General features: G+C 45.2%; 1 protein-coding gene across 1 annotated transcript in view; it reads left to right on the forward strand.

Moving 5' to 3' along the window:
* The first annotated feature begins 248 nt into the window (after positions 1–248).
* The window catches only part of GPC4 (glypican 4), a 47,693-nt gene continuing 31,313 nt past the window's right edge, over positions 249–16,628 (forward strand). Inside the window, exons 1-2 of the mRNA XM_015626712.3 lie at positions 249–267; positions 11,062–11,220. Of these exons, the coding sequence (XP_015482198.1) occupies positions 11,112–11,220 (109 nt within the window). The 5' untranslated portion in view covers positions 249–267; positions 11,062–11,111. The remainder of the gene's footprint in view (positions 268–11,061; positions 11,221–16,628) is intronic.

The following is a 16,628-nucleotide window of genomic DNA, read 5'->3' on the forward strand; positions in this document are numbered from 1 at the left end:
GGGACCCGCGCAGCTCCGGCGGGTCAGGAGCCGGGAGGCACCGCGGGGTCACCGTCACCGCCGCGGAGGAGGCTGGAGGAGGCCGGCTGGGCCGCGCTCCAGTGCACGGAGGAATGCGGTAACAGGATTTAAAGGAAACGTACAGAACTAACGAGGATTAAGGCTAATTGTCCTGTGAGGGGCGGCAGGATGTGGCCGTGCGGGGAGCAGCTCTTTTCTGTGAGGGGGAAGGTCTGGTAGCTGGGGCCTTGTTCGTGGAAGGCTCAGGTAGGTTTTGGTTGGTTTAGTTGCTGTGTGTGGAGAAATGGAAAATAGTGGATTGGAAACGAAAATAAAGTTGAGCTCTCCCTTAAAGACTTCAAGGCTGTTAGAGCAAATATTTCTGCAGTTGGTGGGAAGCATGCTCCAAGTGCTGGTTCTCGTCGTGCCTCGGCTCTGTTTTTGCTGGCTTTGCACAACTGCTGCTCTGTGCAGGGAGCCGATGTCTCCTGACTGCTCGTCCTGGGGCTGGCTGGAGGCTCTTGCTGAAGGACTTTGCGTGCCAATGAGTTTGTTTTGAGCAATGGCATGAATGTTGTTGGAGGTGTTCAGAGGACCCTGCCTCCCCTCGTAGGTCAGGCTGGTTATCAGGTCTTGCAGAAAGGCCACAGGTATCTCTGAGCTTGAATAAGGGGGGGATTTAAGAAGCAAAAGCCCTCAGGCTTCATCCTCAGCGAGCCAGAGTGTGTGAAATGCTGTCTGGAGCCAACCATCCATCATCAAGTGGTACTAGAGGGCAGCCAGGCCAAAAAGAATTATTCGCATTGTATTTCTGCACTTTGGGGAAGATCTGTTGCTACCTGGAATAAAGTGAAGTTTGCTTGTGTCCAGGCCAGAGCATGGAGAGATGATGCCCTTCAAGGCTGTGGGACCCTCCAGGCAAACCCCTGTTTATTTGCCTTGTGTCAAGGGAGGGGATCAGAGTGGGGTCTGGGGGCACCAGAGGTGTGATTCTCAGCGGGTGTGGATGGACAAGTTGCCCAAGAAAACTCATTCTTCCTTGGGCCTTGAGTTTTTGATGTTCCTGGTAGGAGCAGTCCAAAGCTCAGTTTTCTGTCCTGTACAGAGGTGCCTTGAGTGACACTGCAGGTATGCAGAGACACAATAGGTGCCTGGTTTCCCAGCTATTAGATTACAGCTGGACTTTGCCACACCTGAACCCTTAAACCTTGTTTTTTTTGTTTATACTTCCAGTTACCACAAGTCCTAAGTCTTGACTCCAAAAACCCCAAGCAAGCAATACTTTTGCAAATGGAGAAGATAGTGTTTTTTTCCTTAGTGCAGAGCTTGGGCTCACTTTTGCTCCCTCCCTGAGTGGGGTTCCTGGGATCAGTGGGGGATTGGGTGTGGGTAGCTGGTGGCATGCAGGGCACCAGGAGGAAGGAGATAAGGAGTTGGTGCTCTGGTCTGAAGTCCAGGCTGCCTGTGCTGTTGGGAAGAGTGCTCTGCCATTGGCAGCTGCGTGGGACAAGCAGTTCACATGGTTTTGGCTGTCAAAGCAAGTGGAGTAAAAGCAGTCCTCCTGTCCATGTACTTAAGACTTTTGGGTGGCTTTGGCTGGTCCTGGCTCTTTGCTGAGCTCTGCATCCAGCTTACTCTTCTCCCTGTCCAAAACTACCCAAGGCAGGGTGAAGGAGCGTGTCCTTACAAGTGGAAAACATCGCCCAGCTACTTCCCAGATATTTGTGTTTTTATTCATGCACTGCCCTTTAATGTAGCTGTTTGCAGTTGTTCTTGTGTTTTTGTTTGGGTTTGTTTGTTTGTTTCTTGGTTTTTTGCATTTTTTTTCCCCCTTCTGTGTAAAATTGGTTTCAGAATTGGAGCAGGTTCTGCAGTGCCTATTTTGGACCCCACAATAGGGAATTAATCTCTCTGGAAGCTAATTAACATCTCTCTTTTGTTCCAATTTATAGATTAGATTATTGTTTGTATAAAGCCTGGGATATTTTTTTAATTTTATTTTAAGTCGAAAACAGGAAATTGTGGCTGAATTCCACAAGCTTTGTTTCTTATTTGAGGAATTAAAAACATCTTCAGGTTTTGGGGTTTTTAAAAAATTTCTTGCTTGGGTCACAGCTGCCCGTTTGCATGCCCTTAGTGCTCTTACTGCTATGAAGCTCAGGGAAATGGTAGCTCTGCTTTGTCTTGTGCTGCACGTGTGGTTTTGCTTGTGCAAGCAGGAAAGCTTCACTTCTGTTGAGCTCCTGCATAGCTGATAAAATTGGAAAGGGGGGATGTTCAGGGGTTTTGGCCACACAGCCACAGTTCCAGTGCCTTGGGGCGGTGGTGCTTGCCTTGAAATGTGCCAGTGCAACCAGTTGGGAGAGCAGTGGTTTCCTGTGGTAGTGTAACTCTCAAGTGAGATCTGTCTTACTGAGTGCCTCCAAAAAAACATTGTCTTACATCCTTCTGAGTTTGTTTTGTAATTTTTTGGGGTATTTTTCCACATAAAGCATGATCCTCAGAATCATAAGGGTCATCTGCTGCCAGATCTGGGACTTGCCAAGGGATGACCAGTCTGCTGGCACAAGCAGGTGAGCCTGGGTGCATCTCACAAGAACCTACTGTGTGGCTCTGAAATACGTTTTTGTGCATTGACACTGGAATCAGCTGTGTTTGAAAAGGAAAGAATTACTAAAAAAGTGGTTGCCAGTGGCATATTTCTGCTTTTTCCTGCCTGCCCACATGTGGTGCCACCCTGCACTGGTGTGAGCATCCCTGGAGGTGCTTGGTGGAGGGTCTGGGGCATGCAGAGGGAGAGAGGCCAAAAGTGGAGGGAGAAAATGTTAAGGAGGAAAAATACTCCAATTTAAATTACATTGGTTGTGATGGAATCAGTTTTGGTCAAAGGCTGCTTTTTTTTCTAGCAAATAGCCGAAAGCTTTAGGGGAGAAAAAAATACAAACAGGCATTTTTTTTTTTTTTTTTTTTGGGTTTGTTTTGCCTTCTTAATGGGGAATTTGAGGAAAAAAACTGAGAAGTCTCACAACGAAAGTAACTGTCTCCCAGCCACATCTCTTCTGTTTGCTGTTCCTTATGCCTGAGGCTTCTGTAATTCTGTGTATTTGCAGTTCCAAATGGATTCTGTTTCCTGCCACCCCTTTTGCCCCATTTAATTGCATGAAATTATACTTGGTGAGGTATTTTTGTATTACCCTGGTAAAATCTGCTGGCCAGTCTCTGTTGAATTTTGTAGTCTTGATTGCTGGCTACATGCAACTTCTTTTTCCTGTGGCTTTTACCCTTAGGTAAAGGTTAAGAATTAATGACTGCAGGTATTGGTAGCTGTTAGAGGGTCCTAGCCATCCCAGAGATGGGTTGGTCTATCTGTATCCAACCTCCTCACCAGAGAAGTGGAAAAAATCCAGTAATTTTCTGCATACCTTGTCCCTTGTATAACACCACTCACTTAGTGTGTGTAGGCAGAGACATGTTATGAAAACTGTTTCATGCCTAAAGAATTCGTTGATAATAAAGAGAATTTGCATTTCCTAAGTTCTCAGTCAGAGATACCGAGGAGGGTTTTTGGTTTTGTTTTTTAAATTATGGTTTAAAATGGTTTTCATTGAAGATTTTTGTCTTAGCTAGAGCCAGGGAGAATCCTCTAGTTAGCCAGAGTTATTTCCTTTTCAGATTTGCTTAAATAATAAGTTTAATTATGTAATATTTTAATATTCTGTTTTCCCCCCTTGCCTTATTTGTATATTCAGGTCTTTGTGTGGTTTCTCTCTCTTTTGATGTTTGCAGAAATGTATTATCTTCATCTGTCTGGTTTGTGTTTGGTGTGCCACTAATTGACTCAATATCCTGTTTGTTGGAATGAAAGCAGGCTCTATCATGGCATATTTTTCCAGGGTGTAAAACCTTGCAGTATTCGGGCCACCCTGTCGGGTAGGAAATTGTTGGCTGTGCTGTGGAAATGAAGCAGTGATGGTATTTTTCCTCAGGTGAGCTGGGTTTTAGATTTTAATGAACTTTTTAAACCTCACTGAAGGCAAGATCCTGCATCCTCCTTGTTTAGACATCACCTGCAGAGGGCAGAGTCCCCAGCCCAGATGTGCTGTAGAGAGTTTTTGGGTTTCATCCTTGGGGTCTTCCACCTGAACCTCTCCATTGACCCAACCTCAGTTTGAGTGCTGGGCAGAATGGGATCTCAGTTGACCAGTGGTGCTTCTCTGGGCTGGTATGGAGAGCAGAGACAGATCTTTGTCTTTTGTTTGGGACTGAGGAGCTGGGTTAGGAGTGTGGGAAGGGCTCTTCTGATCTATCGCTGCCCAGGAGGGATATCCCAAAACCACTCCAGTTGACCTCAGCAGACAGCATTTACCCAGACCTGGTCCTTCAGGGACTGGCTCTGTCATCAGGTCCAGGATGAGCTTTGCAGTGGTTATTTGGACCTGGGAGGGTGGTTGCAAGAGGCCTCTTTATGTCCTAAGTTGCTCTTTCCAGTAGAAAATTAAATTTCTTAATGTGCATTTGGCTTAATGTACACACATGGATATAAATCTCTCTTGTTCTCTGCACTCCCTGACCCTCTTGGCAGTAAATTTGGGAACCGAAAGCTGTCAACAAAGCAAAATGGAAAAATAGAAGCCAGACAGACCTCTGTTGTATACGATATTTTAAGTAACTGTAGGTACGCACTGTGGAAATAATTAGGATTATTTGTTGTGTTGAAGGGAGGTATGTCACTGAGGTATTGTGTGTGCACTGCCATTCCCATGCCTGCAAGATGGATTAGCAGCTGAGTTAACAGATGCAGTAAAGCCCAACTGAAAATAGTTCACTGTTGTTAAGTGTAGGTGAAAGGGCTTTGGTTTGGGAATCAAAGAGTGTATTTTGACTGCTTGACAAGTTTGCAAAAAAAAAAAAAAAATCATTTCACTATTATAAGCTTTCTCTGTGAGTCTGGGGAATTTTTTGGTGCCATTAGAGTAATCAGCAAAAAACTGAAATGCACATTGATTAATAACCTAAGTGGAAGTGTGGGGGAAACAAGTGGCTTTAACATTAATAAGGCAAATAAACCATTTATATAAAATGGTTGCTAATTGGGTGGGATATTAAATACATTGCATGCTGGCTCATGGTGCCAAACAGTGGTACTTCCATAACCCTACTAATCAGCTTTGGGAGCTGACTACATAGTGAAGATGTCTTCTGGCTTAAAAAGTGGGAAAAAAGGTTCAGGTGGGGATGAGGACCCATGGTGGTTGAATCCAGGACCAAGATCTTCTGTGACTGTGAAAGGGCTGGAGCCCCATGCCTGGATGGAGAGTGGTGCTGGCTGTTTACCTTCATGGTGAGGACCTGAGTTAAGGAACATAGGGTGTGTTCTTTCTTTTGGTGCTTTTTTAGGTGTGAGATCCCAATAGGAGTTGCTAATGTTTTGAGGAGGGAAGAAAGAAAAGCTGACTCTGGTTGCATGAGCCTTTAGAATGGGAATGGGAAATTATTCACATTGGAAAATGGGATATGTTATTTTGTGTCTGGTGATAGGTGTAGGGAGGCTGCTGCACAAAGTGCTTCTCCTGGAAGCGTGTAGTTGAAATGAGGGTTTGGGATGGTTGTAACACTATGCACTCAGGAGCATCAAGGGAAGTACAGCCCCAGGTGTGCCAGCCTGGTTTGCCCTGCTCTGATCAGAGGGTACCAGCAGCTCTGCATCATTTGTAGGATGTGAGTGTAGGATTTTAACTCTGCTGCCCTTGGTGGATGTGTCACCACTGTTAGCAGGACCTTAATGCTGTTTTACATCCCTTCCTTCCTGGCACGCGACCATCTCCACAGGAGTATTCTCCTCAGTAAAATAAACACAAGGCTGACAGCAGCACAGCTTTAAAGCAAGTGGAGAGCTCTGACCACCCAGTGAAAAAGGAGAGTTCTGATAAGAGGCATCAACTAAAAATTCAAGTTTGCTGCTTCTGCCAGGAAGAAAGCATGCCTTGAAGCAGTGTGTGTGTGTGTGACAGCCAGGGAGGAGGTGGAAGGGCTGCTTTCGGGGTGCAGTGTATCTCAGATATTTTTTCCTCTCTTTGGTGTTCACAGCTTAGTGTAATTTCACCTGGAAAGAGTTAAATGCCAAGACACTGCATTTTGCTAGAGTTCTTTGTTGGCAGGTATCTAATGACAGTGTAAGCAGTGATTGTGCTGTGACTGTGCTGACATCCTGTAGGGATTACAGCAGCGCCATTAAAGATGGACAGGAGCTCATGGCCCATTCCCAGAGGTACTGAGCATCCCCTGATAATTTTGTAGCCAGGAAAAGGGGATACTTTGGGTATTTTCAGTAAATCAAAGGTGACTGGATTGAGTGGGCATTTGGGACTTGATGACTCTGCCAGAGCTCATGCTTTTCTTTTTTCTTGCCCCTTGCTAATGCAGGGCCGGAGGAGTGGAGCTATGCTCAGGGGTGATGCTAGTGTTTCTTGTCATCTTTGTTGGGGGTTTTGTAAAGCCTCGGTAGCATGTCAATTATATATGATGGGTGGAAGCCTAATATTCTGTGATAATTAGAAGGCAAGTCTAGTGTGAAATTGGATTAGGGTCCGGCATTACAGTCCGGGATTCCTTTGGTAGTTGGTTCAGAGGAAGTCATAAAACTCCTTTAAAGATGACACAGATCCATGTGTGCTAGAGGGGAGAGGCAGAGCACAAGGCTGAAATGCTGGTCCTGCTTTCAGGTTCTCAGCAGTGTTTTCCTCCTGCTCTTCTACCACCCAACATTACCCCAGCCTGATTTCTCACATGGGAGCAAAGTCCAGCAGTAACGTCTGAGACCATAAACCACTTCTGGCTTGTTTACTGAGCTCCAGTGAAGGGCTGGGCTGTGTGGGAAGCCTTTTAAAGAAATAGTCACCCCCCACCTCCCAATAAACTGCTGCTGGAGCGTTAGCTACTTTTGCAGTTAGCTGTCCTTAAAGTGTGGACTTGGGCAAGGTGAGGAGGAACAGACTGGGAAGGTGTGCTAGACATCCAGAAACAGCATTTTGAAAAGGTCTTGGAAAATTGCTTGGTAAAGAGAACTGCTTTTCAGTATCATGTAGCCCCTGAGTTTGTGCTGCTCATTTACTTATTTGATGAAAACTTGTTTTTCAACACATTGCAAAATAGTTACTTGATTTAGAAGAAACTCTGTGTGCCTGGAGTCTGCTAAATGCAGTGTTTCTGTAATGGCTTAAATCATAAGTTTGCAAGATTACCTTTCTGAGTGCATTTGCTTGGATGTACAGATGGTAATGTCATGTACCATTACATTTCTGTCTTTAAACAACCACCTCCATTCCCCAGAGATGTGCTGTTAACCAGCCAAGGAGCAAGTTTCTTTCATAATTTTTGGTCCCTCATTTTTCTCTCTGTACTCATATGTATCATAAAATAAGGAAAAGTTTTGCTGCAGCAGGCCATGAGAAAGATCTGCTGCAAATCCATGTCAAGCTGTGGTGATGGCGTGCATATGTGGTAGATATTTGGAGTCAATCTCTGCTACTTGAGCTCTTTTTGCCATGCAGTCCCTGATGTGATGATTGCACACCCTGCCAAACAATTCAATAAAAAGCCTAACTTGAAAGGAGGCTGTGGCAGAGTTATATTTTTGCTGTGCTCACATGGTGATAAATTACAAAAGCTGCCGAGGTTTTTACACTCAACAGTAGATGAAGAGTTGCATTGTTTGAGGAGTTTTAACTTGGGAAATAATTATTGCTGAATGTGTCCTTGACAGTGAGCGCACACCATGAGCATTCTCTACATAATATGCATAAACATTAGATCTCTGCTAAGTACACCTAAGTACAAGTATTAAAGAGTATTTTTCATTCATTTCCCTTAGTGGAGTTCACTGCCAGTTTGACAAAGGGCGTTGGCTTTGATCTGGGCTCCAGGCTGGTTGTGTGTGCATAACTGGTCAGTGCTCACATGGAGCTCTTCAGCCTTCATCCCTTTCATTCAACCAACCAACCTGGTTGTAGCACCGTGGTGTTTGAAAGCTGTTTGATGATGTCTTGCACCAGGGTCTGTCTGCATTGGATGAGTCCTGTGGATGGATCCTGAATGGATCAGCTCTGCTAGCAGATTTAAAAGGTCAGATGTGAGATTTCTCACTCACTGTGCCAGTGTTGGTGTTGGATGTATCCTTAGGGATGCTGTTGTGCTTGGGACAAACTTGTATGTGGGAAAACTGGGGCCCCCAGTGTCTTCCAGTGACTTTCCAGTGGCATATTGCACTGTGGCATAAGAAAACTGCGAGAAAAGCAGCCCACAGACCTAAACTTTCTGTTTTTCAAATGCTGGGTAGCAGAGTGCATCTTCCTATGATTAGCACTGAGTAGCCAGAGCTCTTCAGTTCCAGACAGAGCTAATTCTTGATCATGAGCCAAGACCACATAGTGCTGACATGACTGAGAAATATCTTCCATAATTAGATTGCTTGGTCATTCATTTTTGAATGTCTGAGTTACATTTTGGAGCATTATTTCTTAATGATCAACCAAATGAGATCTGTACAAGCTTGATTTACTGTCAGTAGTGTTCTTGCTTGGCTTTGCACGTGTGTCCTGGGGAGGCACTGTCAAATCTGGGACAAAGGGGATTAGATAAAATGATTTTGCTTTATAACATTAGGCAGGATGGTAACTTTAGTTTAATAATGTAAATAGATGTGAATCTGATACCTGTGTTTGTGAAATATACTGGGCTTTTTTTAATAACAAATAAATTGGAGAAGCTGTTAAAGCCACTGTATTAGGGATTGTAGGGCATCTGTGAAAAACTTCAGAAGTGTCTGTGAAGTGTAACAAGGAAATGAAATCCTGGTATCAGTAGGTCTGAATTTGCTTTGCTGCTATTCATGGTTAATGTTGTGTCAGAGTCCTTAGTCCTGTGTTGGAATTGTAGCAGAGATTCAAGGTGAAATAAAGCAGAGATGCTTGGGCACTTTCTTATTTTGATGCTTGCTGGTAAGGTGGGCTCAGAGAAGAGTGCCCAGGCGTGCTCCAGGGTGAATTTAGAGGGCAGGGTCTAAAAATCTGGATGCACCCCTTCTTCCATTTTAAACGACTTACGAAGCTACCTGGAGTTGCCTCCCTTGGAGCTATGGTTTTGCTGCTGGAGGTGCTCCTCTGGGACAGAAGGAAGTAGTCTGTGAAAAAAAGATGTAAGTGTAAGGAGTCAGTGAGATTTTTCTGTGTTTTCCAAAAGCTGTGCTTAAGCAGTGCTGCTTCCCGTAGCGGACTTTGAGCTTTCCGTAATTGAAGAGCAGTGGATGGTCTTGTGCAATAAATTTGCTGTGTCAGAATTATCTGCTGGTCAAGGTCTCTCTGGAATGCCACAGAAAACAAACAAACCCTGTAGCACAACAGGGAAATAGATTTTAGGAGGAGAGGTTCTTAGGAAGTGTATATATATAGAGAAAGAGAGAGAAAAACAATATTTGTGTAGTTTTTTAAGATGGCCCTGAAGAGTCTGTAAGGAGACACTAACCTTTCTGGGCTAGAAGGTCATGCAAAGTGATACAAAGGTTCACAACCTGGGCAAAAGACATTGTGGAGAAATCTTGCACAAGGTAGGCAGAGCATCATCCTGTTGTGTTAACCATGGGCAGGCTTTGAACTGTCCAAAACCTGCTTTTGTTTCTCTAAATCCAGTTTTGATGCTTTAGCAGGTAGAATGGATGGCTCTTCCTTAAATGTGTGGTGCACTGCCTGTCAGGAAGATGTTATTTTCTGCATGAGGGCTGACAAGTCCTTTGCAGCTCTGACAGTGAGTCTCTGAACCTCCGTGGTGGTTGGAGGTCCTTGGTGACTCCCAGGGTGGGAGCAGGCAGGGAAGAGCTTTCCCTTCTCCATCTGTTTCCTCAGAATGAAGGATAAGGTCTGGCAGCAGGGTGTGAAATGGGAGAGAAGGCTGCAGCTTTCATGTTGGCTGTGTCTTCTAAAATGCCATCTGACTTGGAAACATGAGTTTCTCATCTTGACTGCTTGTTTTGATCGTATCTTCTGTGTTGACAAAGATTTGCACAATTTGCCCAAATTTGAACCACTTTGGTGTCAGCCCACCTACTTTGTGTTGGTTCTGTGTTGGTGGGGCCTGTCAGAGAGCTGGAGCTGAGGATTGCTGTGCCAAGGGTTTATCTTGGCCCACAAAACTTGACAGTGGCATTTTACGGGTGCTGCTGGGACAGCTTCATCCCACACCGCTGCAAGGCATCTAAAAGCAAATTATGTGGGTCCAGATCCTATGTCCAGATTGGCTGAGAGATTTTGAAATGAAGCTGTTGCAGATACTGAAACACTTGGTGATGATCCCTCTGACCAAGCCAGCTTGAACCAGATGACTCTTAGGAAAGGATTAGGCTAAGGAAAAAAAAAAAAATCTGTTTGAAGTCTCCAAAAACAAGCCCTCTGTTTCCTCCAGGATGATGACAGAAAACTGCAAAATTAGGAGCTGGGAAATATAAACCATTTTCATGAGCCATTGCATAAAGCAAGTATAATTTAGTGTCAGTGACAACTGTGCTTCTGAGTGAGACTACTTCTCTGATAATTGGACTGGGGAGGGGTGAAGAAAAAAGCACTTATCTGGACAAAAAGGGCCATTGCCACTGATGTTGTGTAGTAACTGAATGAACTGGAAGTACTTAAAATACTCAGCAAAAACTTCATTCAAGTTACCATGTACAATATATCTATAAACAGGTCAATTTTCTGGTTCTTCAGATTATACTGTGCAGGAGGAGTATCTGTTTATTGAGTATCAGTTTATTATGAGTATCAGTTTATTAACTGAATAAGTAAGAAGACACTTTATAATATTCTTATGGAAAGACAGGTTTTTTACATGTATTGATAAAAAGTTTCTCTAAGGAATCAGGTTTTGATGTGCTTGGTCCAGTGTTCACAGTGGGGGGGATCTCCTTGCAAGTAAATGGTGCTGCAAATCTTCACACACCCTGCCTCATGAGACTTCTTTTCTCTGGCATAGAAAGTCCTTTTAACTTGGGATATTTTCTTCTCTGCTTTTCAGGTGACCACTTGAAAGTCTGCTCACAAGGCTACACATGCTGCTCTCAAGAAATGGAGGAGAAGTACAGTCAGCAGAGTAAACATGACTTCAGAAATGCTGTCATAGAGCTTAGCAATCACCTACAAAACATGTTTAGTTCCCGATACAAGAAGTTTGATGGTAAGTGCAGAGACTTTGAACTTGCTGTCCTTGGGATAAAAATGTGAAAAATCCCCATCCTGTTGTTTTCTATGCAGTTATTCTGCTCTGTCTCCCCCTTTGCTGGGAAAGTTCATGACTCGGCTCAGAGGGCAGAGCATGCCTTGTTTTGTAATCCCGTGAGAGAGAAGTATTTGCTGATTATGGCTGCTTGTTTCCCAAAGAGAGAGATCTTTCTTTCTGATTAATCTTTTGAAAAGCTATTTTGCTCTAATGTAAGATTGCAGTTGGTTTTGTTGGTACATCCCTGCAGCGCACGTAATTGTAACATGCACATCTTGCAGCCCCAATCCACAACAATGCTGATCTTTCCCAGCATGTTGTGAACCCACAGGATTTGTATCCATCTCACTTTTAGCCTTTGGGGCTAAGCAGAGCAGCAGATAAATGCAGAGTGGTTTTGTGTGGAGGCCGAGGTTTCAAGTGTGATGCGGGGTCAGAACCATAATGAACAAGTCTCGGCTGAGTTCCCATCGCTGAGTGATGCTAGCTGCTGACAGATAAGCAAATGACTGGTCTCAGTATTGGCCCTGGGTCCACAGTGTGTCCTGTCAGACTGGCTCTCCATGGGGCATGCCTAGCTCATGGGAGCTGCAGGAAGAAGCTCCCTTTGGAGGTAGCTGGCACACAGCCAGCACTGCCCACCTTGCAGCCAGGTGATTTTCCTTTGGGAGCACCTCTGCAAACAGCTGAAGTCGATGCCTAGACACTGGGCACAGAACCTGGCTGAAGTCTCAGGGCATTTCTTGGTTTGCTTCTGAGGTCTTGGTTGGTTTCTGTGCACTTTGTAGGTGCCTCAGTGCTCCCAGACACTGCAGCCTCCTGTTGCCTGGGCATCTGGGGAGGAGGAGCAGGATGTCAGGCTGCTGCTTGCGTTGTCCCTGTTGGCTGGGGGACTGAGGTGACAGCCAGCTGCATATGGAAGTGTCTGACAACTCAAGTGGACTGAGTTGTTCACACAGTTCTGCTTGTACATTACCATCACACTCTGTGGTTAAGGACAGTTCCCCCATGCAGCTCCTCTGGACATTTTTTCCCTTGTTTGGCCATTTGGCAATATGAGTTTTCTATGAATATCCCAAAGTCTGTGCCATGAACCTCCCAGCAAGCTCCTCTGCGCTACTACAGTGGGTTGCAACCTTTTCCTTTCAAAAGGGATTGGCACTAGGGTGAGAGAAAAAATCCCTGGGTATGAAATTGCAGTGAGTCAAAGTAGAATTATGCAATCATCTTGATAGCATCTAAATCTGCTGGCTAAATATTTCCCTCTTAACCTCTGTTGTCTCTACCTGCTGGTACACCAAAGGGGTGATAGAGGGAGAACCAAAGTGTCTAGACTTGCAAGCTTATTAAATGCAGAACAAGACACTTAATGAAATCCAGCCCATAGATAAGCTCGTTCAAAGAGACCAGAGGAACAGCATCTGCTTCACCTTAAATGAACAACAAAGCTTTCTGAAATGCTGCATGGAAAACAAAGAGCATGCACGGGTTGCTGCATTAGCATCCCTGACGTGGATCAGACATCTTGTGAGGTGCATCTGCCCCTTTGTGGGGGGAGGGATGGCTGCAGGGCTGTGTGAGTGCAGGGGGACGTTAAGACAAGCTGAGATGGGTGCCTGTCAAAGCACAAGGCTTCAAAATAGGTGAGCTTTGGAAGGGAGCCTGCACAAACTATTCTGTCTGTTCTCTGTGGTTCTCCTGTCAGCTCCATAGAGCATCCTCTGTGCTGGTCTCACTCTCACTTTAGCCTGTGAAGAGCTTGATTGGCAAGTCTGGAAGGGGATGGTGTTGTTCAGCTGTTCCTGAAAGCTGGATTTACTGTGCCTGGCCTGTCCCTCAAGGGTGTGTCTCTGCCTCATATGAAACTAATGAAGGAGAATTGGCAACCTCCTCAGCCTGTCCCAAAGCCTAATGACTCTGTCTTTGAGTGCTAGTATCAGAACTAAATCTTCATTTGCTGCAGACAAAGCTGATTTAGGGATTTTTTAAATCTTACCTGGGGTGGAAGTAGAGATGAACTGATTACCACCCTCCATCATTTACCTCTTGGGAGGCTTTTAATCTTGACAGCCTTTCTCCCTCCAGCCCAGTCACCTGGAGGCTGAAGGCACACCTTCCTGCTGGTTGCTTGGGCAGGTTGAGGAGTCTCCCTGCTGAGATCCTCAAGCTCTTCTGCAAAAATATTGGAGTTCCATGCCTTAGATTGCTGTATTTTAAGAGCCTGCTGTTGAATATTTGGCTGCTTGTGGGATGGTGTTTCCTTCCTTTGGTCTTGGTGCTTGGTCATCAGATGAGCTGTGGTTAGTTGTATCTTGCATGTTTGAGTTCCTTTTGCCCAGCATAATTCATCCCACACTTTTTGATCTAATGTACCCAAACTACAGGAAGGAGAGGCAATCGAGACCTGTATATTTGTGCTGATCCTTAGGGATGAGACTGGAAAAGGACAGAATCTTTCCAGAGCTGCTCTTCTGCATGGACCCAAGCTCTGATATTACTATTTGCAGCTATTCAGGGCGTCCTTATCACTTGTAGCTAAACCCATTCAAATGTAAATAAAACTGACAAAAATGAGCTGTACACCTTCCTTAGTTTAACATGAAATCCTCTGTGCTAAAGCTTTGCAGAGTGACTGAGTAGGCAGGATGAGTTATTACAGACACCAAATCCACTTCAAGTGAGGTGGACGCTTCTCTTGTGGGGTGACACATCCCTGGGCTGTGATTGGCCACTCCAGGATGCAGCCCAAACAGCAAACCCTGTCCCTCCAGCCCTTTGGAAGTCTTTGTTGTGGGTTCTCTGGCTCCTAATCTCCCAGCCTTTACATTCAGGTCTGGGAGGAGAGGCAAACCTGTCCTGCCTCCGTTATGTGCTTGACCTTTGCAGCAGTTGCTGCTGCAGAAGGACAGTCCAAGTGGCGGCACGTCCTTTGGACAGAGGCTGGGATGCCCTGTGGCTTCTGGAGCGTTTGCATCAGCTGTTGCTGGAGCACTGTGTGCTGTTGGAACTGTTGCCAGAATTGCTCTGATCTGACACCAAAGCCATACAGAAATGGATTATCTCCTCTTTAATCAGGAGCATGGAGCAATCTGCTGATTATCCATCCCCAAAACCAGGAGTCATTTCGGCTCCCAGTGCGAAATGTGACAGCGTCAGATCCTCCTGCGCGTATTTGGTTTGCAGGCACCAGGAGAACTTGTGAGTTGAGGAGTCCCATATCTTACATATCCTGTCTAAATATTTGCTTACAGTACAGGTATGTGTGCTCCTGGAGGTCTCCCCTGTTGTAATTTAAACCACTAGCCTGATGCCAGTGTAGCAGTAAGAGGTGTATTTTCAGCAGCAAGGGAAATGCTTTTTTGTTAAAATAAAAAATACTTTGTGAGTTGTTGGATTCACCATTGCTAAATGATTTTAGAGGTGAAGATTTGCTGGTTAGTCTCAGATATGTTTATGGGCTTCAATGAGAAAATAGTGGGTAAAATTTTCTGGCAATGTAAGCGTCTCCCTCCATAACAATGACATTCATGGGAAAGCTGTAAGTGACGGTGGTGACATCTAATGCCACAGAAGCAGCTATACCAGTTAGGGATTTAAACACCCCCTCCCTTTTTTTTAATAAAATCTCTTGTGCTTTGTCTTATCTTCACAACTTAGTGCCCTCCCCTTCACTCTCTCGGGGATTAATAACATTAATAGAATTAATGGTGACATTAAGGCTGTATAAATGCTCAGTTCCATGTATTAAATTCGAACTTTCACCTCTTTTGCCCTTTGAGGCTGAAGTTTTCCACGCCAGGGTTTGTGCTAGCCAACAGTGCTTTGGGGAAACTGCTCAGCTGTTTTGAGGAATTGGAGCCAGGACAGGACATAGCCCATAACTCTTCTGCAGTGTTTCCGCTGTTCCGTTGCTTCCTAGATAAGATGTTCTTACTTTCTGCTTTTTAAAGACCCATCCTGAATCTCTTGGAAAATGTAACTGTTGTGCCAAGCCCTATTCTGGGGGGGAAATAGAGGGGCTGCTGAGTCCTACAAGCTCCTTGTTTCTCCTGCTTCTTTGTATTTCACAAGCACTTTTGCTGTTGCACTTAAATCAATTCGTGTCCCTTTCTTTTGTGCACTCTAGACTTAGGCAAGGCAGCAAACTTCTGCAACCCTCACTATACAGGAGAGGAACGTGTGAGATGGTCTGTCTTTGGGCTGGGTTGGCAGTAGGTTTGGTGTTCTTAATGCCCAGATGACAGAAGGATTTGCATCAAATGGTACAGCCCAAGCCAGCATTTGGGAAGCAATTGAATGCTGAGAGTTCCATTTCTGATCCAGTCTCCCTGAATTTTCCATTGGCATTTAAGATAAAACAAATACAGAAGTGTAAAAGGAAACAATAAGTGGAAACAATAAGTGAAAAGAAACCAAATCCAAGACGAAAGAGCTGGCCAGGGGTTCCCAAGTCCATGTTGCACACAACCCCTCTGCTGTATAGGGAGCAGGCAGAGGGGCTGGAGAGAGGTTCCATGGAGTGGGCTCCATGTTTGTATTGGTCAAGGTAGCTACAGGTACAAGGCGTGATCATGATGAGCATAGTTGAAACATCCCAGGGTACCCTTGACCTTCTAATGTGAGATCTGTGTTGCTTCTGGGTGCAGGAAGTTCTTCCAGTAACTGGCCTGTGGCTGAATTTGAGAGACTGGTCAGGAGAACATTGGCCAAATAGCTTCCAAGCTCTGCTGAAAATGGAGGAAAAAGCCTGGAATTAATTTCTGAATTTAGTTTTTGTTGTTCAGATAACCCTTTGCTTCCAGCTGCTGTCTGCAGGTATGAGTTCTCAGGGAGGTGTGGTGGTGCAGTGGGATGCATAGCTGGAATGTATTAGTAACTAGGAAGGACACAGAAGGGACAAGGGAGAGCTTTTGGTGGTCTTCTTTCTGCTGCTTCAGGCAGTGTGGAGGCAAACAGTGAAAGATGAGCCCCACAGGTGCCCAGTCTGCTGTTCCTATAGTTAGAATTTGGCAGCCCATCGTGGTGCTCTGCCTTACCAAAATAACTGCCCTTTGGGGACCTTCATCTCACGTTAACTCTTTTACTGGAAACTGCCTGTGAGAGCAGAGACCTGGGCCCTCATCTTGCTCCTTTGGCAGGGTCCCCCTGTGTCTGTGGCACCCAAGACCATGGGGTCAGTGGGGTCAGTACTGGCTGTCAGCGCATTCATATCTGCAGGAGGCAGCTCCAGCTGTGTTGGCACGGCTGGAGCGCTGGGTAGAGACCTCTGCTGTGCCAGAGTTGCATTGAGTCCAAGCTTCTGAATAAACCTGTGTGGTGGGAAGAACTCTCCCCCTGCCACCCACCTTCAGGCGAGTGCACTGATG

The sequence above is a fragment of the Parus major genome, chromosome 4A (assembly GCF_001522545.3).
Source record: "Parus major isolate Abel chromosome 4A, Parus_major1.1, whole genome shotgun sequence".
Taxonomy (NCBI): domain Eukaryota; kingdom Metazoa; phylum Chordata; class Aves; order Passeriformes; family Paridae; genus Parus; species Parus major.